General features: G+C 34.9%; 1 protein-coding gene across 3 annotated transcripts in view; it reads right to left on the bottom strand.

Annotated features, from left to right (window-relative positions):
- Positions 1-746: 746 nt before the first annotated feature.
- ZDHHC21 (zDHHC palmitoyltransferase 21) overlaps positions 747-25042 on the bottom strand; it is a 34183-nt gene continuing 9887 nt past the window's right edge. For all 3 annotated transcript variants that reach the window (XM_021525540.2, XM_021525543.2, XM_021525541.2), the window contains exons 6-9: positions 23992-24130; positions 14918-15034; positions 1661-1704; positions 747-1166 (exon numbers count right to left, since the gene is read on the bottom strand). In XM_021525540.2, coding sequence (XP_021381215.1) covers positions 1034-1166; positions 1661-1704; positions 14918-15034; positions 23992-24130 — 433 coding nt within the window. In that variant the 3' untranslated portion in view covers positions 747-1033. The remainder of the gene's footprint in view (positions 1167-1660; positions 1705-14917; positions 15035-23991; positions 24131-25042) is intronic.

A 25042-nucleotide genomic window follows, 5' to 3' on the forward strand; every position in this document is an offset into this window, starting at 1 on the left:
CACTGTTTGTATTAATAGCAAATCTACATTTATGTATAAATATTTTAATGACATTTATTTTAAATATACAAACACTTAGACTAATTCCAGCTAATCAAGACTAAAGAAAAGTAAATATAAAATTTTTAACTTTATTCACAATATACTCTTCTTTATGATACATTATGCTAACTAACTACATATATATTTTTTTAAAGTAATTATTCTAGTATTTGCACCATGACACTTCTTTGTTGATTATTGCTAATTCAAATCCTTGGGATTTAGGGAAAACATGCTTTGTATCTGCATAGTTTACCCTGAAATATTTAATCCCTCTCACTGACATAAAGACATGAACACTTTTCACTAACATCATATCTAGGCCAGAAGACAATGGTAAGCTGTTCTCTATGTAAACACACACACTTATGTGCCTCTACAAATCCTCTCTGAGAAAGGTTGAGGAAGTACTCTGCTTCAGCTTTAAACATTACCTTTTATAGTGCAGTGCTGCAGGATTACTTTTGCATATCATAAATAACTGGCAGAATCACAGAATTTCAAATATATGCAGCAGGAAAAAAAGACATTACTATTATCCAGTCAGACCTACTGATAAAAACCCTAAAAAAATTTCAAGGCAGAATAAGACACTTAGTGAGAAATCTAACCATCAATATAAACTTCAGTGCTTTCTACACAAAAAATAAAACAAAACAAAAAAAATTAAAAAAAAAAAAAAGAAGAAAAAAAAAAGAGTCAGTATCAAACTGGATGAAGACTACATTTCAGTTGCTTACTTCTGGTATTAACCTCGAAGACAAAAGGATTCTCTTTGGAAAGCCAATTTTAAAGTAAATAAGCCTGAAGTTGATTAACTTGCGTTAATTTCAGAATAAAATGAAGACCATAACTAAAATAATGCCCAGGGCACACTATGATGCCTACAACTGGATTTTAATTGACTTGAAGACTGTCATAGTCCTATTATCATAAAACCTGTAATGCACTTCCAGCATGGAGGACGCATCTGTGCCCACCATCCATCTGTTTAGACGTGATTGGCAAAGTGGTAGGGAACTCGCAGTGGTTGCCTCCGCCTGAAAGGAATGAACCACAGGATCTTCCAGTGAGTGCCAAAAACTTCTGAGAAGGTCTGCTGCCATGGCTTTCGGGGCCTCGATCTACAGAAGACAGCATTATTAGTGAAAGACAGCATGCCCACAGTGCACTTCAGTCAGCTACAACAATGTAGGCTGGCTGGGGATCCAGTACTGGACTCTGATGAATTGCGTCCAAGCATCACAAACACAACTTTTATTTCATTATGACACGCAGCTGAGACTTAGCTTCAGAAAACAGAAACTATCTGCCTCATCAATCAAACAAAGGCACCTTTTGAAGCACAGAAGACCTCAATATTAATGAAATGTATGTCAAAACACTGCAGAAAGTATCTTTTGATCTCTACTTTTGAAAAGAAAATATAGTTCTGCTGGCTTTGGGTAAGGAAAGAAAGGGAACAACACGTGGCTATTTTGTGTACAACCACTATTAAAAGATTAGTGAGGTGCTGCTACTAAGATGGGAAGCACAGAGCACAGTACCATGTAAAATCATCTTAACAAACAGCTATTCGCTTAGCATTTCAGCAATGTAGGAATTTCACAAAACTTACATGTCTTCACAACAGTTTGACATTTTTTCTATACTTGTAGTGTCCTGTTAAAGAGAAAAAAAACACAATGAAAAAGTATTTATTTACATTCACAATTTTTAAAATGTCATTATGAAAGATCGCAATGGAACAAATTATTAATCTATATTGTTTTGACACTAGTTCAGTAGACTGCATATTGCATATATGCCATAATTTTAGATTAATGTGAGATTACACATATATATTTTAACTCAGGCTGTTAAATTATTTTTACAGGCATGATATGAAACTATATTGTGTAGTTTGACTAAACTACCAAAGAACACCAACAAAAACTTATAGCATTTTTACAGCTAAAATTAATTTAGATATTACAATTAATGCACAGGACATTTAGAAGCAATGTTATAAGGTCCACTCTTGCCATACTTTCCGCGAGCACTCATTCCAGATTTGGACTATCCCACTGAGATAACCACAAAGCTCGTAAAATGCAGTCATTAACAGATGTAGTAATTTGAACAGCAGGAGCTAGTCAGAAGTTTTTTTTAAATCATTAGCTTCATGAGTATTATAATGCAAACAGCACAACTGAAAATATAACATGAGTTTCTACAGTTCCTATAATTAAGTATAAATATAAAAATCATTCTCTTAAAATATAAAAGCTAAATAATGTGCAGAGTGAAGGCAACTCTGCAGCTAACAGCAACTTAAATTCATACTTTAATTATAAAACATTAAGGAAAGTAACAGATCAGTTTTAGCTTAGATCATCCCCAAATAAAACTTTTAGAATTACCAATAGTGCATTTTTCTCACTTTTCACTACAGATGTCACAAAAAGCTTCCTTTGTGAGTATCATATAGGAGGCTGCAATACACATTTATAGTACATTATATCTCAAAATCACTTGTGAAGTTCAAAACAAAATCAATTGAAATATTCTTCATTATTTCAACTCCTTTTCATTGGTAGTTTGGTATTTCCCTTTACTTTTCATTGATTCAAGTATGCACATAATGCACCTGCCAAATTACAGTAGAATTTGAATAAAACCAAGAGCTAATCTCAATTGTCCCAACCACATACAAACAGAAAGATTCTGGCTTATTAATTAGGCTGCAACTTCATCATCATCTGGAAGCACTACCTAGCACTAAAATCCACACTTGATCCTGCATGCAATTCAGCGCAGGCGTTGCTGGGACTCCGCCCTTATCTTTTATACAGTTTTAAGGGGGAGGGGTGCAATGTGAGTGGGAAATAACTGATTTCCTGCTCCACCAGACATGGGTGGCCCCAACCCCCTTGCCAATTTTTCCTATTCTACTTCCCAGCCCTGAAGAGTTTTGGAACAGAATCCCTTACCACCCACCAAACAACAAAAATCTTAATTCTGTCCATGACCTATCCATCTGAATTCCAGATGCACTACAGCGGAGGAGAGAAGTCCTCTTTTCTCATGCCAATTCACCAGGATGCACAAGTTCTTGCCCAGAAGTTTGTGTAGAGAAGGCATGCCCGGTCAAAGTTACATAAACCAAGGTGGCCCCATTGTTAGGTGGGTTTAAACACTCACTCAGCAGTGAGGGAGGAAAGGACTGAAGACAACAAACTGCAAACACTGCTTGTTGTTTTGATTCCCACATATAAACTGCTGTTCTTCTCACAATATGGGCCTGTCTTCCCTCTCCTGCCACAAGCATGGCATTACAAAAGTCATTCTCCTCGTTAGGACAGGACCTGACTTCACAACCAAGGAACACTTTGCTTCCTTGGACTGGCTTTTTATTCAGCTTTTGTCAGAGAAAACACCATCTTTGCCTACCACAAAAATTCAGATGTGGCTTTTTGAATAAAAAGGACTAAGTGAACAAGAGATTACTTCCATGGCATTTCAGCAAGGTGGTAACAGCATCTTCATGAGATGCTATAGCTCCTTTTGTAACTGCAAAAATATCTCAGTTCTAGGAATTATTCTCTGGTCTACTCAAAGCTGTTTATCAAATAGTACAAAATAATACTGGCATGTTTGAAAGCAATAATGGCAAATGGTCTTTTGTAAAGCAGTAACATGCTACTCCAGACTCTAAATGGACTTGTAGCTATGGAATACTTATTCTAACATTTCAAAAGAGGGGCCTTTAAACCAGTTTCGGGTGTAGAAGTAACATCACCAAATACCTTAAACATAGATTTCTGCTGTGTTTCTGCACATTGCTTATTCATTAATACACTTATACTGCTCCCTAAAATACTGTGAGATTTTTTGGGGGGAAAATCACAGACTGGAAACTGGAGATTATATTTCAATTTAAGTGCTGTCATGGCATGTTATCAAGACCTGAAAGGTCTGCTGCCCTCCAAACTGTAACCCGGTAAATTAACTAAGTTAAAGTATCAAATCAGGAACTAACTTCCTTCCTTTCCTCCTTTCCCTTTCCTCTCTTCCCTTTGCTCCCTTCCCTTCCTTCATTGCCTGCCTGATTCCTTCTTCCTTTCCCTTACCTTAAAATACCAACAAATTCCAAAATGACAACTTCAGATTACTTTTGCTTTACAATAAAGAAATTGGGGCTGAGCAGTGAGTCCTTTGCCTCTTGGATACTTCTTCAACATTAAAAAAATTTTAGAGCCACATTTTAAAAGCTGCAAACTAGCAAAGAAACATTGCTCTGAAGTTTACCCGCTTAACAAGTACTAATGACTGAACTTAAGAAACAAAGTACCTTCCCTCCCCCAACACTGCTGCCAAACAGGCTCATTTGAAATGTACTTTCATTTGAGAGTGAACCAATTTACCTTTTCACATGAAAGTGAAACTTCACAGCACCCCAGGAAAGTCAGTAGCCCTCTGGAGACAGGAGATGAAGGAAAAGGAGAGTACCACAGTTGAGTTAAGACCTGTTATTTAAGGCTTGCTTCTCAGACATGAATTTTTTTTCTTTTGGAGACAAAGGACCAGAATAACCATTATTCTTCTGAATAAAAAGGTGATCTGCTCATTAACAGTAGTCTGCTGAATGAAAAGATGGTCTGCTCATTAACATAAATGTCTTCCAATCAGAGTATCATCTCTCTTATGCATTTGATGTATACCAAGGTTTTGCTAGAACATCGGAATTACTGTGTTCAGCCTAAGAGGCTTTGGCTGTCTGCATCTACTATCAGCTTGGATTACTATTAATACAAATAGAACTCTGCTAAGATTTTTTTTCCAGACCCAAAGCTAATGCTAATAATGTTAAAACCTTTTTTGAGAACTGGCACTCATTGAAAGTTTAAAAAAAACTTGGTATGAGCAAACAGCACATACTTATGGTGTCCTTGTAATCACTAAAAATACCTTGACATTTTCAATTGAATACAAGGTGAAATTCACAAACACAACTAATTAATTTGACATGATGGATCATCTGGATTCCCAAAGTCATCATCCCAAATGGCAATAAAAATAGCTCCTACACCTTATTCAGAGATACATACCAAATCATAACCATCTTAAAGCAACTACAGGGAAAAAAAATCACACCTTAGTGAGACAGGAATAAGAAATCAGAGGAAATAAACACAGGAATAGGAATAGGAAAAGGGTAAAGTGTTCTGATTCTGCTGAGGGGAGAAAAAATGTGGGGTATTTTTCACTCTGAGGATATACTACAAATCCGTAAGAGAAGTTTGCTTACTCTAAATTAAGATAGCTACTGCCACAGCTAAGACAGCTATAAAAGGAAGGAGAAGAATGGAGAGAAAGAGACATATGTAAAAGCACTGACAGAGTTCTGCAAACCATCCTCAGATTCACTCACAAATGAATGCACCCACATTAGCTCCAAAGAGAACTGCATCTTTCACATCTATGCTTCTATTTAGCATAACCAACTGCCAAAAAAAATTAGAAAGATCACATGCACTGTTTAACAAACTCTCCTATAGGATAGGTTCTTTTCATGAACTAATTAATCATGAAAAAGGCACACACAAAGGATATTTTTCACTTACTGATTCATGTTTTCCAAAGTATAAACTGCAATTTGTAACTTACAGGACTAACTCCAAAGGATGCAGCTCCAACCCCTGGTTCAGTTTTTCTTTTGTGTTTGCTTAAAGTGTCATGCAATCGTTACAGCTTTATTAAATACTTGCAGTAGTAGAATATAAGTATTCTATGCCATGCTTTTAGTATTTCAAATGTTCACTGTAGGGGAATTAGCAGAAAAGTATGATGAAGCAGAAAAAGAGAAAACAAAACTTGCAAGCCTTCCTGATTTGCAGCCTTTGCTTTTACCTAAAAGTTGAAGACAACACATACTTTATATAAAGGGGGGGGTTTTTTGTCTTCTAACATTCTTTCATGGTGTGCATGCAAGTGACAGGTGAGCAGCTCAAGAATATAAAATACTAAACATAGAAAGAATAAATAATATTTGAAAAATTTTCTTTTTTTTGGCATTAAATACATATTGGGTTTATTTCTGGTCACTTCTTAGCATTCTTTCTTTAATCTAGATTTTTGTATAAAATGGTTAATTTTGTCAACTACAATTACGTTCAGCCTGAAAACTATTAGTTCTGTTTAAAGTTTAAACCCCCCATATCAGACTGATGCTAAATGAAAAATAAAGCTACACTCTGTTACTTCTAGGGAATAGTTCTGCACTCCTCTATGTTCTGATTAATTTAGTTAAATAGATTTCCAATTTATTTCTTGGCTATTAGATAATGACTCAATGTAAAAAAAAATCTAAAAATGGAGGCACTACAAGCAGATCTCTTAACTTCAGGCTATTTCCAATCCATGGCATGTTTGGTGCAGATAGCTACATACATAACAAGAGACATGACAAAACATATTATATTTACTGATCCTTATAAATACCTCAAAAATATAAGGGAAAAATATTTAAGAAATAGCTGTTGATCTTCACACAGAAGTCATTTTAATAGTCTCATGTCTAAATCTGACAAGCAACAGGTAAACAAAATTTATTCAGCCACTGGGACATTCAAATATTATTTTTATAGTTACTTATCTTCAAGTGGTTAAAGGTGCTACCCTAACAGGAAAATATATTAGTTAAAGGACTTTCTCTTTGAGTGATGAACCAGGAATAATTTTGACATGATACATGATGATATTTTATACTTCTAGTACAATATAAAATCTGACTACATTTTCTAACTTTCTAACATTTTCCTCAAAATATGGTAAATTATTAAATTCAATAAAAATATTTATATTTACATAACACCATGCAGTGATTTTTTGCTACCTAGAATGTCTTACACTTCTATTTATTCCTACATTTTAAATAGCTCATAAAAGAGGGTGGGTTTTTTTATGATAAATATGTATTTAAAAATGTCAGAATACATTCAATAAAAATGCTAAACAAAGTGCAAATCTATTTGAGAGAAATAAGGTAAAGATACAAAAAAATTTACATAGTTACACAAACTCATATTTAAAAACCAGGACATTACTAATTCCTGACAATTCAATTTATAGAACTTCACACAGTCTTCTAATAGGAGATCTAGCTATAGGTGGATTAAAGGTAAAGACAGGAAAAGGAGAAGGGATAAGAATAACGAGGAAGAGGAAGACAGATAATGTTAACATTAGTTTATTTTCTGTTAGTAATTTCCAGTTACTCTTTCAGGGTTATAGTTTATATAGACATTGCTTTCCCTCTGTAATTATTTTATATCTTACTCTATACTGTAGCCACATAAAGAATACAATTACCTGGAAATCCCAATTTCCCCCACCAATCCTAATTTTTAATATGCTAAACTTAATTATGAGGATTAATAGTTCCTTGATTACACTTCTGCCATGTTTGAAAAAACAGGAAAGCCCTTAGTATTCACTAATCAAAATAGTATTTAATAGATTATCTGATTAAAGATATGATTGCAAATATTTTTAATTACAAGATACTTATTAATAAAGACAAAAAGCATTTAAGCAGGACTAGATCACTCGACACTCTGCATATTTAATCAGCAATGGATCAATACTATAAAATACACAAAGAATTAAAAAGCTCTTGATTTATATACTGCAGCTACATTTTCATTATTTTGAAACACAGTCTTGGTAAAAAGATTGGAAAACTACCCAGTAAAATACAGTTGCTAATTTAAGGTGAAAAGGAGAAACACAGCAACAACAAAAGCAAGTATCAGCATTTTTAAAAACTTCTAAGGGGAAAAATGTATGTAGTAGATTCCATACTGTGCACCAGGCAGGCTGTTGAATACTATTTTCCCTTCTATCCTTCCTACAGAAAATAAAGGGAAATTTCTCTTTTCCACATCCAGAAAGTACTGATGCTAGAGGATATTGGCATATCACTGTACACCATTCAAACAGTTAATTAACAGGAAACCCTGGTAGCATTAATTAAATTAATAAAGTCAATGTCCACTTAGTTTATGATAATACATCCACTACCTTGTACAAAGGCCACATGGTATCTATTAAATTTATAAAAGCCTATCCATTAAATAGTTCTACCCCAGAGAAACAAGTTAATTACTAAATCATTTCAATGAAATTTTTTCCTCTGCAATACTAGCATAAATCACATTAAATCATATTTAATGGATCATAACAGAAGAATTAAGAAAATTTCTTTTCTTCCATAAAAATAGTTTTTTACAACATATGGAAAAATGAAAACAGTGTTTAGTGTTTGAGATAAAAACAATCAAAGGTAATCCTTTAAAATTAGGGTTCAGATTAGTCTCTGCAAAGGATGCTGTTTAACTGAAACATCTGGTAGTGTTACGTTGAGAGACAGGCCTTTTTTAACTTTGGAAATGAGATTAGTAGATCAGTTATTTGTAAGTGTCCAAGTAATTTCTAATTATTTTATCTGGGTCACAGATAATCCGCTTTTACACGGCTCCCACAATGACATCAGAGGATCACTGTTGAACTGATTATCCTGTTACCTTCCACCATCCATGGGAAGACCGGATTTTCCTTTTGTACAGAGAAAGAGAAAGAAGTGGCTGATTGCTTCAGACAGGTGGCAGCCAACAAAATAAAGAATACCACAGATCTTGAGAGGAAGAAAATCTCATATATGCAAAAGGTACCAGCTTTTAAAAAGCAGTCAACAAACTGAATACTTCTTAGCAGTTTCTGGTGCAATTTAAAAACTCACTAGATATGAGCAAATATCAAAATAATCAGAAAATACATTGTTTAAAAAACAGTACACCATGGCATTTTTTACATGTTCTATAGTAATGCCTTGTAGATCAAACATAAACAATAGAATAATCATGCACTATAAACAGAAAAACTGGGTTATTATCATTTAAGTCTTAATGTGAAAGACAGAGAAATCATTTCTTAAAACTAAAATGGAATATGAGTGAAAGAAATGCAAAAGCCAGGGCTAATCTTCTACTAATATATACATGAGCATCCTGGTCATTCCACCTTCTTTAAAAAGACTGAATCAAAGCGCTCTTTTTAAAAGAGCTCTGTGCCTTCAACAACCATACATCAGAAACAATCTGGGGCTGATAAAACAAACTTTTTTCCCTTGGTGAATTCTTCCATTTTCCTTTAAATAAATCAATAAATAGGCAGGTTATGGATTTCTGTGGTTTTGTTGTTTTTTTGGGTTTTTTTTTGGTTTTTTTTTTGAGGGCTTGGGTTTTTAAACATCTATTACATATAAATATGAGAGAAAAGTTCTTGAAAAACACATGTCAAGAAAATATGTTTTGAGAAAGCAAGTAAATTCTGCGTACTATTTGATTTAGCTTCCCTGTAAATTTTATTGTTTCATATAATGACACAGAAAAAAGCAAATGGAAATAAAAAATAGTGACACAGATACATCCTTCTCAATACTTTCTTCTAGCTTAAGTGCAAAGTCCTCTTTTCTAGATAAACTTTGGTTTTGTCACTTCAACACAATGTCACTAATACACGCAAGCAACTGTTGCACAATACAGATTGCCTGTATTTTTTTTTTCACAGAAGATTTTAAAACTATCTGAGATGGACAAAGTGATAATTTACCTATAAATTATACTTCTATGACATACAACAAAGCCCCAATAAAAACTAACATCTCTACCTTCATGGATTTTAAGTGTCTATACGGGAGCTATCTTGTTATCCCACAGTGATTAGGAGGAAAGACTACTTGTGGAGTACAAGCAGCTACAGGAGGTCTGAAGTAAAGAGCAACAATAATCTTTAAAATTGTTACTTTCAGTGAGAGAGTAAAAGAGTTGGATCCAAAATTCTTTCTGGTATGTTTTTGTTTTACTTAAAAGTTTGCTTCTACTTTTCAAACAATGTAATTTAAAAAGAACACAGGCTCCAGTTGAGGAATATAAAATTCTAAATTGCTCTACAAGAAATGACAAGGAATAGAGGATTGATAAAGGAAGTACCAAGTACTAGAGACAGGCCGGCCTTCAACATAAATGCATAATCATTTTGGAAATTACCTTTTGGAAATTAAAACCCATGTTTTAATTAACGGGTGAAAGCAATTTTTTCCATCCAGTTCTCTAAAAACTTGAATATTTTAAGTGAGAATACTAATTGTTGATGAGATTTTATGAGGAGTATCTTCTTAAGAGTCCTAGAGTTCCCAAATTAGGATTTTAAATTTCTCTCTATTTCAGAGGCTTATGAATTAGAGATAACCTAGATATTTTTATTTTCAAAGTATCCAAATAAAACTTCCCTGAGAGTAATGTAAAATACATGCTAGAAGAAGTATGCAAATTCAGGATGATAACAAAATTAGAGGCAAATAAAGCTCAGAAAAAGCAACTGGGGAAGGAGGAAGAAATGAGCCATGTGCCCCTTCTGATAGAAGTGTGTTTCACATATGCTAGTTTCTAGGGAGAAAGCACTAATCCTGTATACAGAGGCCACCTCAGCTGCTCCCCTCTTCATCAGAACAATTCATGTCAAAAGTTCCTCTAAGGACAGTTTTTGCCAGCCAGCTGTTCTCCTCTCATTGTAGGAAGTCACCTCCTTTGCTCTTTGGCTTCCTGGACCTCCAAATGAGTTATGAATAGCCTTGTGCTAATGATACTCTAACAGTGATACTGCAATCACAGTGGTGGCAAATGTACTAGGAGAAATTACTGTATGGTAGGTACTTAGACTATTAATCACCTTATCAAGCACTAGAGCCTCAAGAACATTCTCCCTGTAGGAGACAAATTTTAGCATACAGCTCACGAAGTTTTCATTTTTACTAGAGAGCACATTTTTTCCATTTACTGAACACACATGAAGCAGGATAACTGCAGAACACACATATATGGAGAATATATGCATATTTTTCTTAAAGACCTTTTTAAAAATTGATCTACTGTTATAACCAATGACAGTTACGCAATGACAGGCACAGATCAGTCAACTGTGCAACAAACCTGGATTCTGCCAGCACACATGGCAGAATACTTCGCCTTCACTTCATCCTGTGCTGCTTTGCTTTTCTGTTTTTAGCTACTGCCCTGTTCCAGAAAAACATGATTGAGGACATTTATGCATTCAGCCAGATATTTTATGACTTCTGAAAATATATATCAAAGAGGAGAAAATGCCAATCCTCTGAAAACCTTTGAAAAATTTCAGCTCATTCTTATGGTTTGTCAATCTAGCACTTACTGCTAGATTCTAGTGGAGTGTAACTCTGCTTCTAAAAATGTACACAAAGATCACATGCAAATTTATTATACATTAAACTTTATCTATCTTGGTGCTTTACCAAAAGGATAAACCTATGTAATTATAAATCAAGAATCTGGAATTTTTTAATAAGCATATCCAATATTCCTTGAAAAAATGGGCCTTAGCTGTATGTTCTAAGACACAACACAAACGATTGGCTTCATTTCTGGAATATTATGTAATGATAGTCAAGCAAGTTTACCTTATGGAGAATCAGGAAGTCTTGTTACAAAAGGGTTAAAGTTTGATTAATCTTAAATTTATCTTTCTTTCCAAAAGTTTTTGCAGAAGTTGCAAGGTTAAACACCAATGAACGTTAACCTGCTGGACTCATTCAACAAACTTTAGATCACAGAGCTGCAACACTTATTGTCTCTACTATTTAAAACCAGCTTTTTTTCCCAGGAGCTGTGGAATTAATCTTGGTAGATGTTAAACTGCAAAAAGAGGCACAAGAGCATGAACTACAAGAACGTGTATTACCTGCTTTCCCATGCAAGCACAAGAGTTTCCCTCTTTCAAAAGATCCATGCTCTTGTCTCTTGCACACGTCTCTAGGCAGGTTCAGCAATCATTGAAATTAATACTTCCAAGAATAGCCATGGAGCAATTCATATGACATGAATGCTTTAACTGTATATCCATACTTGGAAGCATCCTAAGTTTGTTTCATGGTCATTTTCTGCACTATCACACTTTAACGATTGTGTTCTGCTATCAAGTTTTGATCTACACTTTATACTAAGTTCATTTCATCACTAATTCTGTATTTAATATAGAACTCTTTTCAGATACTATTTACTTAATTTACACAGGAAGGCTAAATGCTGAACTCCAGCACAGAACATAGCAGAAACATCTGTGTTCATGGTTCATTGCTTCTACAGCACTTGAACGTCTTGCATACTCAATGCGCTCAGCTTCTGGGTAAGTATACCAGTTTTGCTGCTTTACCACCACAGGCATGTATTTTGGGAGCCTGCAGAGAAAATAGTAACTCACCTGCTGCCCTCTCCTCTGTCCTTTCCAGCAAAGCATCAGTGCTTTCTAGGAAGCAATTCTCAACACTACAGTGCCGGCAAGCAAAAAACATTTGCACCAAAAAAATTTCTGACACCACTTATAGACCAAGCACAACTGCAACAAACACGCTTGCTTTGTTTGTTTGAAGTCTGACTGATTGTTGCCAAACATATTTCCTCAAAATGACTGTATTATTTATTCTTCCTAATTCTGTATTTACAAAGAAAGGAATGAAAAGGGAGAAGACAATTATGCTGCTGCTATGAATTGCTCTGAGTGGGGGATGGACTACATGACCTACATTCTTCAGAGAGTCAATGCAACACCATCCACATGATGTGAATGAATTAATGATTGGAGATACACCAGTAATGGCTTACTACTTCCCCAGCAATCCCATCAAGCCTAGAAACTTGTCCATGTGACAGTAGTCCCTCTACTTTTGGGGGATAGGTAGGGCGCAGTGAGAGGCCCTAATAAAGACCTGTACTTTTTAGCATCTATCTCTCATAGACCATCCACATCCACAATTACTGTAGCACGTTTGCTTTACAAAGCTTGGCAAAGACAACAGAAGAGTGTCCAGGCATGCTGCAGCTCAGCGATTATGATTTCAGCAGAAAAACTGGAGTAAAAAATGTTATTACCCCACACCTCTTCTAGTGTAGCTGCCAGCTCTGTAAGTGAATAGGATGTGCTTCACAATATACTACAACTGACAGAAACAAAAAGACTTGGCAGCAGTTTATAAATAGAGTGCAGTGGTGGCAGCAGCCTGAAAGTGTTAAGGCTCAGGACAGCAAACTTACAACTGGGCATTTGTGCCTGTTACAGTGGCAGTGCAATTGGTATCCTGTGTCAGAACAGAAACAGCCCAGATTTCAGGTATATCTGACAGAAACAGGTTCAGTCTGAGAGGTCTTATTTCACATCCAGTAATAGTACCTGAATGGATGCTGATGGTCTGCTGCTAAAATTTAGTCCAGCTTCTGACAGCATATAGAACAAAATCATACTTAGGGTCCAGGTTCCTTGTTTTCTTCATTATCCTTTCTGTGGTTTAGTGTAGTACTGATCAGATGGGTTTTCTGATCCTTCTCATAGATATATCTTTCTCATAGTATATATAGATAACTAAAACAATATTCATATTTCATTATCTGAACAATTAGGCTCACTAAGTTTCTGTCTCTGTCTCACCTGTTACAGGTGAGCAGAATTCACCACATCAGCCAGTTAGCCACCATAGTGGTGGTCCAGAAAAACATCCCAGCTCTAGATCATGCAGACATGAAGGCAACATTTAAACAGAGAAGAGAAAACATGTCAGCAAGACCCTGGAACAGAAATCAGCCACACAGTAAAGGTGCACAAAGGTAAATCTGTTGACCTGCAGGTTAAGAGTACATGTAGAACATAATATAGTATAGTAGCTGGAAAATGGTAGTAATAATAGCCAGTAATAATTGTAATAATAATAGATAGTATAACTACCATGACAGGAAAAGCAAAAGGCAGTAAATATGAAAAGGTGAAACCAAAAAGCATATCATTGCTTTATCTAAAAATTTAAAACTACACTGTAGTTTTTTCCTTTATTACATACAAAAGAATTACACTATACAGTTAGGTTTTCCATTATGTACTTACAAAAGTTAATACTGTGCAAACCTTCATAATTCCAAAGTAAAATCTCAGGCAGATCTCCAACATTGTAGCCAAAAAGATGCTGCCATCTTGTACATTATTGTCTTTAAAAAAAGTTCAGCAGGCTACATCACAGACTCTTTCAACATGTATATAGCCAACTAATGCACTCTCTCTGTCATGTTGAACAATATTTTAAACATTTGTATGGATTCTCAAGATAATTTCAAAAATTTGCTGTCAGCTATTAAATTCTAATGTACAGAACAGGATGTTACACCAAAAAAAGGTTGTTTCTTGTAAGTATTACTATAAGTAATACTGTAAGTATTACTACATTATCAAATTCATTTAACTGAATTTTTTTTTCCATGCAGAGGATATTTTTTTTTTCTGTACATCTAAATGCAGAATACCCATCTGGACTGTAAACAGCACACTTATATTCCACAGTTTAGCAAATAAAGAGATGAACATAAGCATATTTATCAAAATACTTAACAAAGATGCTGATGCTGTGTTCTCAAAATTTGATTTATCCGTTAGCCTCACTGTAACATAAATTTTGACAAGGCTTCACAAGAGTTTAAAATAAAAACAAGAATCAGCTACATATCTTGTACACTGTGTAATGCCAGGATATGGTATGAGTCTATTTTACTAATACAAATCAGGAAACTTTCTTGAAAGTGTAATTATTAGACACTTATTTGTTAGGAAGCTTCTTAGTTTTCACTAGTGTCCAAAGGCTTGACAGACCATGTATCAAACAAGTGCCTCATAGTCTTCCCTTAAATGCAATCTGCTTTTCTGTTTTGACTAACTGTACTGAAAATAAAAGTAATATATACTTCTAAAATTAGATACTTACAGTGAAAATACCCACTAGCTGAGTGTAAAAGAGTCGACTTATTCCACCTAATATTATTAGACCCATGAAGGCAGATATTCTTAGGAGAGCAAGTTCATGTCTAAATACAAACACATCCTAGAACAAGATAGAAAGAAGAGAGACTTTAGCAGTTACAAATTAATTAAAGTCTTTGAACCAACTGAAAATAGCAGATAAGAGCTGTAAGAGGTGCTCTCAAAGCCTTAAAGCTGAAGGCAAATATTGAATTCTGAGCTACATTGCACATCGCTGGTATATTTATTTATGTTTTAAAAACAGGAACGAATAATATATTCTTTACACATGTTACCAGTTGAGGTTTTATATTGCCAGACTGTTAAAAAAACTCCTTCAAGTAGTTGAGGTTTTGGAAATAGGTCAAGCTCAAATGGATTATTTCTAAATCTTCCATCTCAAACTGTGCCAGACTATTACACACAAACTATATAATACAGTAAAACTACTCAGTTAAATGGTCTGATTTATTATACCTCAGCCACTAGGCACAGCACATTTCATTTTTACATCACCTCTTCTGAAAGAAAATAAACAATGCAAGATTGACACTTGAAAATTGTACCTACAAAGTTCAAGTACCCATACTGAATTGTTCTTACTGTAGTGCTGTCTATTATCAAATATAAACTTATCTCCAACTTTTAAATTTTGGCCTTGAGAGGATTACTGCCACTTTGGATAAGGGTGAACAGTACAGATGCTTCAGGGCACACAAAAATAAGGATGTATTTGATATCTGCAGTGGAAAGTCTGTACTCAACCACCAGAAAACAAGACAAGCATTACAGAATGTTATGTAATGTCTTAAAAGGATAGAGCACCTTATTTTTATCACAGATAAAAATAAGGTGGTGTTACATTAGGTGCACTGTGACTTCAGACCATATTCTCTTATTTTTAAGTTACAATTATGTTCTTAAGGCTTTCATTTGAATATACTCATCTGTTTTTCCACTTAGTAAAGCTAGATCATGGCAGGAAAATATTAAAAGCTTCCAAGTAAATTTTATATTACAACCAGAATATATAAGAGAATTGAATAAAAAAAACAACCAAAAAAATCCCTCAACCAATCAACAAAACAACAAAAAACAACAATAAGCCCCCACCCCCCCTCCCCCCCCAACACTGTTTATGTTCAAGCACTAGAACTTGAGGAAGCAGAATACTGGGTTTTAATTAAACAGAGAATAGTTAACACTAATTATGTTAAGCAAAAAAAAACAAAAAAAAAAAAGTTGAATTTTTCATTTAAAAAATTTCCATGAAGGTTCCACATATAAACCCAGGAAAAAAGTTTAAACTACCTATTAAAGCTGTAAAGAAAGTAAGTATTTAGTGAACAACTAGAAATCACTAGTTAAACAGCTAAACCAGAAAACAATCCCCAACAGTCTTTTCTGAACTATTGTAATGATGCATCCCCTCTCCCCTCACTTGTTTACACTGGCCTTTCTTGACACTGTAGAAAATAGATTAATTTCCATTTCTTTTAATGCTTCTTACTCATTTAATGAGTTAATTCAAAGATAAATCAACTCAAAATAAAAGCAGTCACTATCCTTTATTTCCCTTTCCATTAGCTAATAACAGCTTTAAAAAAAAGCAAGGTAAGACACACCTTCTACTAATTTTAAAATACTCCTTCATATCATCATTGTTATGCTTTATTATATTTGAAATGCTATGATGTATTCAAGCTCAACTTCACAGAAAACAATAAAATATAAGAGTGCCAACAGCAAAGTTAAATTCTGAATCTAGCATGACACTCCCTCATTAGCATCTCCTGCAACTTTCATTTACAAGAGTTCCTTCTCTGGAACACCATTTTCAGCCTGAAAAAAATACACCACCAAACACATGACAAAAGAAAACCCTAGAATACACAAGAGAAGTTGCATTTTCTTCTGACTCTTTTAAACCATGTTAAACTAGAGTTACCTTTAAAAATACCATTACACTAGAGATAAAGTAGATAGACCTTTTAACACTAAAGAACACAGAATCATAGAATCACAGAATGGTCTGCACTGGAAAGAACCTTAAGGACACCCTAGTCCCAACCTCCCTGCTGTGGAAGGGACACTTCACTACAGAAAGTTGCTCAAATCTCCATTACATTTGGCCTTAAACACTTCCAGGGACAGGGCAACCAAAAATTCTCTAGGTAATTTCTTCCAGTGCCTCCTGAGCCTCTGAGTGAAGAAAATCTTCTTAATATGTTATCTAAACCTACTCTGTCAGTTTGAGGCCATCCCCCCTTGTCCTGCCACTACATGCTCCTGTAAGTAGAAGCACATTATCTTTCTTGTGGGATCCCCTCAGATAATGGAAGCCTTAACTTTTCAAGATGAACAAACCCAGTTCATTGAATCATAGAATCATTAGGGTTGAAAAGGACTTGCGGAGATCATCCAGTCCAAGCCCCTTGCCAAAGTAGGGTCACCTAGAGTAGGTGACACAAGAATGCATCCAGGTGGATTTCCAGACATCCTTACTGGAGTCAGAGAGGATGACCCCACAGCCTCCACAGGCAGCTGTTTCAATGCTCTGCCACCCTCAGTGTAAATAAGTTCTGCCTCATGTTGAGGTAGAATGTCTTGTGCTTTAGTTTATGGTCACTGTACTAAAACCAGTTGCTGGGCACCACTGAAAAGAGTCTGGCACCATCCTCCTGACACCCATCTTTGAGATATTTCTATCTATTGGTGAGATCCCCTCTCAGTCTTCTCCAGACCAAACAGTCCCAGCTCCCAGAGTCTCTCCTCATGAGAGAGAAGCTCCAGACCCCTGATCATCCTCGTGGCTCTCCACTGGACCCTCTCCAGTAGCTCCTTGTCTCTCTCGTGCTGAGGAGCCCAGAACTGGACACAGCACTCCAGCTGTGGCCTCACCAGGGCTCAGTAGAGGCAGAGGATCACCTCCCTCGACCTGCTGGCCACACTCTTCCCAGGGCACCCCAGGATGACATTGGCCCTCCTGGCCATGGGGGCACTGAGGGCTCATGGATATGTAGATGTCTTTCTTGTGGTCCTTGATATTCCTCTATAGGCTTAATTCCAATGGGCCTTGCCTTTTCTTGTTGCATCCCTGCATTCCCTGTCCATACTCTATTCTTCCTATATGCCCTCTCTCTTTTTCCACATCCCTACCAAATGAATTCCTAAGCAATTCTGAAATGGAAATCAATACTGGGCCCTCAAATCTGTACAGACAGAACAATATTTTTCTATAGAAAACCAAAATATATGCAGTAACTGAGGTTTTTGGTGAACAGACTTTAATAATATAATGAATTACACAATTCTACATGGGAATAGAAACGTTTAACATCATGAAAACAGAAGAAAAGACCATTTTAAAAATATAGTAATAGTAATAAAAATTATAATAATGATAATAATAATATATTTAGGCTGCTGTAGCTTTGCATAAATGCAAAGCTCAATGCAATTTGCTTTTATTATTCCTTTTCAAAGCTGACAAGAACTTTTTTTCAGCTGAGAAAATCAATCAAAACTATAATCAATCAAAACTTCTCAATAACTAACCAATCCCTCTTTCAATGTGTTTTGAACAGAATCTCTTGTTCAAATACCACTAGTCTCAGTGCAGTGTGACTACTGAGTTAGTGTGATTTTGGATTTTGGGGTGCAGGCTACTTTTGCTAACAGAAAGAACTATACAGACTGAACCACAAAGCATACACACGGATTACCTGACATCACCAGTGCATGAACACTCAGCTATCATGGCACAATAGTTTTGTTCCAGAACAGATTTTTTTACATTGTGCCAAGCTGTCATATAGGGCCTTGGCACAGATGTTGAATGAATATTCTTTACAACACGAGAGCTTTCCTTCAGGTAGCCTCTTTCTAATTTTCTTTATGTCAGCTCCACAGCCTAACTGGTCTGTCAGAACTTCACGTTCACATGGGTTGCTGCCACTGCCTTTCTACTTAGCAATTCCTACACCACACCTATGTATACTCCCTCTTCGCTGCTGTCTGTTCTAAAGGTTTCTAAATTCCATTTAGCTCCTATTTCTATCTATCCAGTCAAACTGCAAGGATTCTTAGTTACCCATAAAAATGCATAGAAATGTGAACAATAAGTATTTGTCACACAACATGTGTAGGTCTATAGGATTATGCTGAAAAATGGACTACAAACCATGAGATCTGGTATCTTTATGTCAATAGACAATACTAAAATGCTCTGTAGAAAGAAGTCTCCAGAACAGATAAACAATAGACTTCCTCAAACCTATAGCAGAATACATGCCTCATCTTCATTTATGAGCATCAACCACTACAGAAGAATGCCACCACTGACTAGGTCAACAGCTACCACAGCTTCATGCTATCATACAGGAGAAAGGTCAAAAACCACAATGGGTTCAGCCCTAGATTGTAGTCCATCTACTTACAATAACAATTAAAAAAAAGCTCAAAAACATAAAACAAGTCCCTGCCCTGTGCATTATTGTGGTATTGTTTCCAAGGATCTATAGTACTCCTTTAAAGCAGCACACAGTACTGAGGACAGAGCTTTTGGCAGGAAACATAGGACTATTGTATCTTCATAATTTTTAATTTACAATGGAAGATTAATTTATTCAATCTTTATTCTTTACTGAAATATGACACACATATTAGAGATGTGAGATTAATATACAAGATTAATATAGAGATCAGTATACGAGAAAATATATAAAGAGACCTCTTCCTTTCTTGGGGAACAATATTTTGTGTAACACATGATAACGTCCTTGTCTGTGTTCAGGTATAAATGCCTGGGATGTCTACCCCAGGCAGCTGATGAAGTCAATCTATCAACTTGGCTATTGCAAAAACAGTGTATAATACAAAAATAAAGAGGGGCTTTCCAAAAAGCAAGCTAAAAAATACAGACTGCAGGTTTTGTAGGAAGAAAGAGGAAGGACTTAATATTATTGTACTGTCCTTATAACTATACTGTAAGAGAGCAAGGTTGGGTTGGTTTTGCAAAACACTGAGAAGGAAAATTTTGATGTTTCCATTTTTTAAAAAACTTTCCCATCCTGTACATAATTTTGTGCTTCTCAGAGAAAAAGTTTCCTTTTAGACTCTCTTTACAGTATAAATGTAAATGTTGGATAATACATATTTCCAGATTTTCATTATTATTAGTCAGTGCATAATATTACTGCAAAAAATCATTTTTCAAAGTCAATAGCAATGATTTCTAATTGCAGAAATAGGAACAAAATAACAAAGGGTCCTAAGTTTTGTATGTCAGGAGGTTTGGCTGACAATTATTGCAGCAACATTTCTAGCAAACAGAATATATCAGCAGAATTCCTTTTGCTTAAAAGATTAAAGCCTTCTATAAATAAGGTAAAATATACTGCCAAAGCATTTAGTTTTGCAATTTAACCAGCTGTATCCAGAATCTGTGCCAGCACAGCCACAGAGAGAACAACTATGTGGTGATAAATCTAGTATTTATTCTTCTCATCTCACTATTCACGAGATTGACTCGTTCCTAAAAGATACAGGCTTCCTGACATTTTTTCATAAAGATGTAAAATTAACAATATTCCTGTGTTAACCTCTGAAAATCACCAAAGCTTGCAGAAGAACTAATATGCTGATTTTATTCAAACAATGTATTTTTCTTGTGCTATCATCCCACATAATCAATTTAATTATGATCTGGTTTATTTCTAGCAGTAATTGCACTCCTCCTGCTGGACAAACAGAAGTAACAACCATACCCTAACTTTCTGGCAGTGTATCACTTACAAGGACCAAGACTACTATGAAGCAACTTTCTGCAGTAAGAGGTGAAAGTTTGCATCTCTACAGAAACAGCTTCATCCATCACCTTTAGAGCTATCACCCTTAACTCAGAACAGTTAATTAAAATTTTTTGGGGTTTTCTTTCTTGACCCTTAAAAAATAAAACCACACGTTTTAATTCAGAAAGAGATACTAACATGCTGGTCAAATTTGCATAATGCATTAATCAGTACTGTAACAAAATTATTATTTCACAATAGCAGTAAAAGCAATTTTAATTCTACAGCTTCTGCATTTTATACTACTTTATATCTGAAAAATAAAAATTTAGATGAATGCACACTGCCAAAAAATTCACAAGTATTTTAATGAGCAAGAATAAGCTTATTCCAGATGGCTGTTTAGAAAAAAAATAATACAGTTCTTTGAATCTGTTCTAAACACTAGCCCCTGTCAATTCAGAAAATGTATGCACTCAGTCACAGCCAAAATTTCAACAAAGAACAGCGCTTTTGTGAAAGGCTGAAGGTACAGCACTCTCTGGAATGCTGTGCCACCTCAGCTTTAATTGATATAAAGGAGATAAAAAGAATCTTGCAGTATGCTTGCCTAAAACGCTAACTACTATACTAAGCCAATCTTTTAATCAGTCCTGCTCATTTGGTGTCAAAAAGATATAGTTTGGACAAATATTCTGTGGCACAAATCTATACAGCATCATATCCTTAGCAACACTTAAAAAAATCAGCTTCATGGAACTCTGGTGTCACCTTCCAGGCAGATACATTGACTAAGCATGCCAACTATTTTAGTTTTCTCTACTTCTGTGCTCTCCTGTTCTGCAGCTGAAAAACTGAGAAAGCTAAATACTATTCAGTGTTACACTGTACTTAACAAAGGTCTGAACAGCCCAGACCTGCTCTATTGTTTTTCTATATTGTATAAACATATTTTACTCTTTGGGACACAGAATACTGTATACTATAGCACAGATCTACTTTGTAAAAGGAAGAGTTTAATTTGAAGCGTTCACATATGGAAATTTATATAGCAAAAAAAAAAACACAGGTAAAACTAAACAAAACTAAACAGAGCAAAGTAAGTGATTTCTTCCACAGTTCTCTGTAAGCTTATGCAGCCAAATACAGGAACCTGATCCCCTCCTCAGGCCAACACTTTAAAATGGGTTAAAATAATTATTGCACATGTATTCTGCCTTCTAACCTGTCAAAACTTAATACTTACTTAAAGGAGTAGGTGTTAAAATTAGGTCTCTCTCCCAGCGAATTCAAATAAATCCAGTTTTACTGGCAAGAACAAGTTTTATACATATTCATACTTGTTTGTTGAATTATCATTATTAATGATTATTTATTATCACCTCTTTAGGTATTGTAAAATATCTGAAGTAAACAGGATTTCCATGTCCCTCTCTGCGCAAACTACCCTCAAGCAAATAATTTGCTTACTTTTCATATTACTTTTAAAAAGCAACACTAATGGACAGAACTTTGGATTGTTACCTCATACAGTGTAATTACATAAAGCAATACATTCAGGGAATATTCACAATAAAAAGGAAATATCCTACCAAACATTATACTATTAGAGGCTAACAAGTCTGTTTCAGTGCCTATTGAAAAATGTTCCAAGTTGACAGAAAATTATTTTCTGTTATATATTTTAAAGTCCCTTTAATGATTTAAATGGAAGTATTGATGTAGATGGAAAAAATAATTCAATTCCTTAGAATACAAATATTTTCAAGAACATGTTACAAAAAATCCTCAACTTTGGAATGTTCTACATAATAAAAGCTTGGTATCTATGTACACTTTTATCAGTTTTAGATTATCCAAGTAATATAGTCTTCCTATACTTTCAGCTCTCCTTTGCCATATAATCTTCACATATACTTTTATAGAAACATCATACCCACTTCAGACTGACACAGGAACAAATAAGAAACTCAGAAGACTATGCCCCATCCTTTTCCAGAAGCAGAATTTTTCACAAAGTGAAATTCTCATATAATGTAGGACAAAACCACATTACAAACTTTAGTTGTTCAAAAAAATGGAGAATGGGACTTGCCTTATCCAAAATAAAGGGTCCCAGTAGCCTGGAAAGATGAGTATGATATCACCAGCAGAGAGCATGCTGGGGTGTCACATCAACACAAAATTAAAAAATCTTCTGCACTTCAGTATCTTCTTCACCTCAGTGAAAAAATCTCAACAAAATTTAGAGTGCAGTATCTGAGATTATCTTACTCTCTTATGACATTTGGAATTCTACTGAATTTTGAAAATGTTTTAAACTTGCTTTCTAGGTTCTTCTCTTTAGTGTACTCGTATTTGTTACAGTCCAGTAGAAATACAAAGTTCATTTCAGATTTAAGCTAGAAATTCTTATGGTTCTTCATAAGCAAGAGAGCATAATGGTTTTCTTATAAAGAAAGAGTTCTAACTTTGCTGTTCTGGCACTTTCAAGCACTGAACAACTTTCAAGCAATCTTCTTCAATATTCTGAATACTACAGGTAACAGGCATAAATGAGCACCAGAAAGCAGCTTTACAATGTAAGTTTCATAGTGGAAGGAAGTCCTTGATTTTTTACTCTAGTCCAGTCAGTAAATCCACTTTATCTGTGTATACAACTGCTTTTTACTGATGACAAGACATGGAAATACTGTAACTATTTATATATAGTCCACATGAAACAAACCAAACTTAATTCTCCCTTAACCCGCATAACCTTTTCAAAGCAATAGAAAATACTGTTACAAAACCAATGTATATTTTCCCCTTGTAAAACGACCATGTGTTTTTCTCCTTTCTTGAAAAAAGCAATATCAGCTTTTAAAAATATGGTATTAGGATAGCTATAGATTCTGCATAAATCTACTTTGGAAAATGTAAAAGTAAATTTGAATACATCTAAAGTAGTTACCTTAAGTCTTTCCAGTACTAATAATCACATCCAAGGAAAGCTAACTGGTTCTTCCCTCCTTTCCTAGATTCCTAAGAGAACTAGCATTGTGTTTTTAACACAAAGAAATCAAATGCCCTTTCATAAAAATATTTTGTTACTTTCCATTAATCAGTTTGCTTAATAACATACATCTAGTTGAACTCTCTTCATTGAGAGTGAACCTGAGCCATCAAAAATGTACAATAACTAGATGCCAAAACAAATTACATTGGAATACTCTTTGTCCACTTCACAGAGAAAACAGGTTCTTACCCAGTTTTCTTTTTTCAGAGGCAAAAAGTAGTAGTAATGGCAGAAGTCAAGTATCAGCGTATAGGAACTAAGGATCTGAGTGTAGAAACACAGCTGTAAAAAGAGCCAGTGATTGTCTTCACCAACACAATTATTAATCCTGCAGAGAAACAAAATATGCATTTATAAAAACCAAAATAAAAATACTAAAGTAATGATACTGTGACTAGAAGACTTTATGATTGCTTAAGAAGCAAATAACTGAATCCCTTGCACCACAACTTAAAGCCTACATTGTGCCACTGAGATCATTGCTTAGAACAGGAGACACACTTCTCTGTATTTTTATGTAGCAAAGATACTGCTGCAACTTTAAGTAAAACTCTAGTAATAAAATGGTTTTTTGAAAGTCTGCAAAATTTCAGAGTACTATGTCTTATCTTCTGCTACTCAATAAATTTCACAGGTTGTGAACTACAGAAGTACAAACAAAATGGAAATGCAAACATATGTTTTAAAAAAAATGTGATCACAGGCCACCCCAGTAACAAAGAAATATGACTTAAAAATGAACCAAAGGCACAGAAGACAATACAGGCATCCCTATTCAGAAACTCCTCCATACTCCAACATGAAAAGAGTCAAGGAAACACAAGGATTCTATCTGTATTAGGTACAAAATCAAAAGTCACATGAATGCAATTTCATACAAGCATTGGCACAGACAATAGTACCAACCTAAGCCAGCATGACAGAAGCACTATACTAGTACTAGTCTCTGAAGCAGGAAAACTTGACAAAAAAAGGTAGTTTGAAAAATGGCTAAACCAACATAAGGGAGTCCTGACATCAATTTTGTCCTGTGCAGTTTGTCTTGTAAAAATTATACCTCAGAAATGTTTATTTTCACTTTGAGTTTTACTGGTAGATACAGAAAAGCTGAAATTTATTACTTCCTTGCTTTAAATGCCTAAATGATTAAGTACCACTGGGAAAGAAACAGAAGAATGAGCAGCAGTCAAAACCACAAATTTCAGAATGATTCACTAAAACAACAGTAGATAATTAGAAG

Source organism: Lonchura striata, chromosome Z (assembly GCF_046129695.1).
Source record: "Lonchura striata isolate bLonStr1 chromosome Z, bLonStr1.mat, whole genome shotgun sequence".
In the NCBI taxonomy this organism is placed as follows: Eukaryota; Metazoa; Chordata; class Aves; order Passeriformes; family Estrildidae; genus Lonchura; species Lonchura striata.